The sequence below is a fragment of the Pundamilia nyererei genome, unplaced genomic scaffold (assembly GCF_000239375.1).
Source record: "Pundamilia nyererei isolate P.nyererei 1_Seehausen unplaced genomic scaffold, PunNye1.0 scaffold00013, whole genome shotgun sequence".
In the NCBI taxonomy this organism is placed as follows: domain Eukaryota; kingdom Metazoa; phylum Chordata; class Actinopteri; order Cichliformes; family Cichlidae; genus Pundamilia; species Pundamilia nyererei.
This window is the reverse complement of record NW_005187414.1, coordinates 6171376-6175508: the sequence shown is the minus strand read 5'-3', so window position 1 is coordinate 6175508 and position 4133 is coordinate 6171376. Positions and strand designations below refer to the sequence as shown.

The following is a 4133-nucleotide window of genomic DNA, read 5'->3' as shown; positions in this document are numbered from 1 at the left end:
TGTACAGAGTGAGAAGGCTGATAAGTGTTTGGCCACTGAAGTCAAATGAACTAAAGTTATGTTACATATGAAACAATATCCTCCATCGCATTACTTTCTGCTGTGAGATGAATTGTTTAGCTCCACCTGATTGCCTGTTATTGCCGGATTATTGTGGATAATCCGGCAATAACTGGCAAGGCTGCCACTGAAACTTATGCGAGCAGCCTACATGATCTAAATCCTCTCTAAGGCTTCGTGTGTAACGGGTTATTCTGAAGAGTGAAGCAGCTAAAAGTACTACTATTCTTTCCACACATCTTAAAACTGTGATCTGATGAGTAAAAGCACTCTTAACTATGTAATTCCTACTACTTGAAAGTGTAATGAAGGGAATATTTTCAAAGGAATGGCAATGTGATGAAGTTGTGGTCAAACGTGTAAAAAGAAAATCCTGTGAGAGTGACCTTAACTGTGTTAAGACGAAAAGCAATTTATCTTAAACTACAGCCAAATCAAGGCTTTAAAGGTGAAATGTGGACATTTTTAAAGCCACTACAGTTATTATGTGATTACAGCATCTCTCAAACAACTGGGAAAAAAATTAAAACCTTCACCAGGGGGCGTCAATGTCAGACATTTTTAAATTCCTCACATTCCTCACACAAAAGGATAACCCTCTTTATCATATATTTATATAAATTCTTGTAGCAATAACCACAATTTAAAGGAACAAAGCCAGAAAGATTTAGGGCACAAGAATTTTCTCTGTGCTCTTGTCCAGTCTGGAAGTACTGGAAGAGAAAGTAGCACGTAACTAATGCCGCCCTTTAAGGGGAATTCGTTCAGAGCACAGAGATATGGAAAATCACCTCTAAAAAAATTAAATTGATAGATAGATCCACAATTCTTTAAAAACTGAGAATTCATTTAGTTAAAAAATGTTTTAGGGGCCTTTGTAAATATAAAATTCAATCTTTTACATAGTAACGTTTAGCAGAAAACCTCAGGTGTAACAGAGAACATTAATGATACCGTGTTTTCTGGTTTATGAGGAACTGAGACGTTGTTAATGTCATGAGTTCCACTTGTGCTTTTTCTGTCAAATGCACTATTAAGACCTCTTAAGAAGGCGAGGACAACAAAATAGAAGACTAAACTTTTGACGTTCTGAAGGTTATGTATGGATCCGGCCATGTTTTGGTTTTTTAATAATTGTGTTTCCAACATGAGAACAAGTGTCTGTGAAAGAGTTCTTGAGGAGGTCCCCAGAAGTGTTCCCCCGAGGACTGACGAATGAGTTGAAGTGGTTGTGTGTCCCATCTTGATTAAAGGAAATCTCCCAAGCTTTATGAGTTCACCATGGATGAAATGATATCCAGCAAACTATCGAGTCCAAAAAGGTAGCCGTCTTCTCTGTTCCCCTCCACCCAGGAAGCTCGGTGGGTCAGTTCCTTCCCCTCGGGGAGAGGTGTGGTTTTCCCAAAGTCAATCATCCAGACTTTGGCCCGTCCGTTACGGTCATGAACGAACAACAAGGAACTGCCGATGACCTGGCAAACACACAGAGAGGCACAGAGATGAATGAGATGAGAATACAGGAAATAAATAAATGTAAACAAGTTTCTTCTTTTATTAACACCCTACGTGTTTGTTTACGTCTTTTAGAAATCTCACTTCCTGTTTTGTGACATCAGTGTCCTTCATGTCAGCTAGTATTTATATTTGAATTTGGGTGTGTGTGTGTGAGAGAGTGAGCAGTCATGTTTCCTTAATAATTCAATTCAAGCTAAGATTGAACGTAAAATCAAATACAGGACTGGACTAGCCAATCTGAAAGTATGAGTTACGTGACATCTGAACATGTCTGAACTTGGACATTTACACAAATTGAGTGTGACAAACCCAACCTGTTTACAGCTTTATTATGTTAGTTAGTACATGTTAGTACATTTTTTTCAGAATTTCTTGCTTTTTGATCATAAAATTCCTTACAGAATAAACAAATACATGGTGCAGGCAATAGAAAACACCATAAATAAATGTATATGCACTCAGAACTCACATATTTGTATATGAAAAAATGTATACAAATAAACTAACTAGTGTGCCCTTACCTCATGAGTTTTGAAGAATGGGGAGATCTCCAGAGTGGCTCTTATTTCCTGCAGCCGGGACAGATAAATATTCTGAAAAACAGAACAACAAAAAAAAAAACAAGCTTTAATGGCACGTTGCAACAAACCGTTAGTATTTTTTATCTGGCAGATCTGAGCTGTGTTTGTATGTTCAGTTTATTTCAATGATGTAAACAATATACAGAAGTACATTTAGGAAAGAAATGAAAAAAAGTGCAATACAAAATACACTTCGATATCGCTTCAGCTATTCTGATTCAGTTACATATCGAAACAAAGTGGGAAGAAGTGCAGAATATGGAGCGATGTACAGTCTAATACCTGCTTTTAATTGTTTAGTAAGCTGTTGTGGGTATTGTGCGCACATTTCTATGTAACCTCTAGTCTTGAATTAAAAAATGCTCGGGCTGGTTATGTGTTTTACTGCTTGGTTTAAGGTTAGGTTTACATTGTGGTTATGGTTTTGGTAAGATTCCAGGAAATGAATGTAAGTCAATGTTATGCCCTCTGCAGTGATGCGTGAGTGTGTGAGTATTACCCATGTGGTAATTAAACAGTATTCAAGGCCACTGACGCACATTCAGTAAACCAGACAAACACACTCACCAGTATATCCTTGTTTCCTTTTACAAAGTCGTGGAAGGCCGCCGTAACTTGTTCTCTCGTCTTTGTCTTCTTAAAATCTCTGTTCACCGTCCCGTCCTCCTTCTGCAGAGGAGAGGGTTAGCATGAAAACTGGCTTAATGAGAAAGTTCGACATTAGTTTTATTAGCATCAATAGCATATGACAAAAAACCTTTGGGGAAAATACAAGATAAACTGTTTAAGATGACTTTTCTATCCAATACTGAACTAGACGTACTGAAGGGAAGAAAGGCGCACAGGAGATGAAAGAAAGGGATGAAAGGGGGGGACGGAAGAAAGGATGGACAAGAAAAGCAGCACAAACAATCTGCGGAGGAAAGGAAGCAGTGGGATATTTATAGAGGCTTAACCTTAAAGTAGCAAAAGGTCTTTGAGTCTTTTGAGAAAAACCCTCTTAGCGTAATTTCTGGAGTTGTTTGACAAACAATAGAGCAACAAATAATGTTTCAGTTAATTCTAAATCCACACACTCTCATGAACATGTGACAAATGACCTGTAACAGTCATCCAGTTTGCTCTCATGAAACTGGAGCAACAATTTTGAATAAAAGTAACAAAAATGTATAAAATCAAAGTGTAAATTCAATGTATACCAATTAAGTAAAATGAATTTGAACAGATTACATTAAACATAAAATTTTACACTGTACCGATGGAAAATTAAATGTAATCCAGTTACTTAAAGTCAGCATTTTGTGTGTGAATATTTCTGAGGGTAAGCTTCACTTTCAGTATGTACTTTTATGTCACTGCATATGAAACCTGATGGGTAAACCAACTACTTAGATAATTTGTGCTCTTTCCATTTAAGTTGCTTTTTAACTGCCATTTGCGGGTTTTTGAAAGTTTTGAAAGTCATAGGCTAAAACACAAGCTTCTATTTAAAAATACTCTTTTCTGGGGGCAGCAGCATTGGGGGGAGTGGAAGGTGGCGATGTGGTTTGTTGCAAGCTAAAAAAAAAAAAAGACATCTAAAAAACTGCCACGCGCTAATTTTCTGTTGGTCGACCGATTAAATAATTGTGTCAGCTATTACACCCTTTACCTTTATGTAGTCACATACAAGCTGCAGTTCTGACTGCCAGTTTAAGAATTCTGCACATGAACTGAGAGCCGCAAAGGAGAAATGCACACATCAAACATTTTTGTTCAGTTTTTGTAGTAGTAAAGTCTGTAGAAGAAGATCAACCAGTTTGTTAAGTTAGGAATAAATTAGCTTTTTCTTATTTTGCTTGCTGCCAGGCAACAAGATACTATTTAGAGACAAAACTTCTTTTCCCTTTACTGTTCAAGTCTGGGTACAGAAAACACACACACACACACACACACACACACACACACACACACACACACACACACACACACACACAC

At 37.4% G+C, this 4133-nt stretch overlaps 1 protein-coding gene across 3 annotated transcripts in view; it reads right to left on the bottom strand.

Moving 5' to 3' along the window:
* Window positions 1–835: 835 nt before the first annotated feature.
* itpkb (inositol-trisphosphate 3-kinase B) overlaps window positions 836–4133 on the bottom strand; it is a 37278-nt gene continuing 33980 nt past the window's right edge. For all 3 annotated transcript variants that reach the window (XM_013908700.1, XM_013908699.1, XM_013908698.1), the window contains 3 exons: window positions 2724–2825; window positions 2097–2168; window positions 836–1532 (listed from right to left, as the gene is read on the bottom strand). In XM_013908700.1, coding sequence (XP_013764154.1) covers window positions 1329–1532; window positions 2097–2168; window positions 2724–2825 — 378 coding nt within the window. In that variant the 3' untranslated portion in view covers window positions 836–1328. The remainder of the gene's footprint in view (window positions 1533–2096; window positions 2169–2723; window positions 2826–4133) is intronic.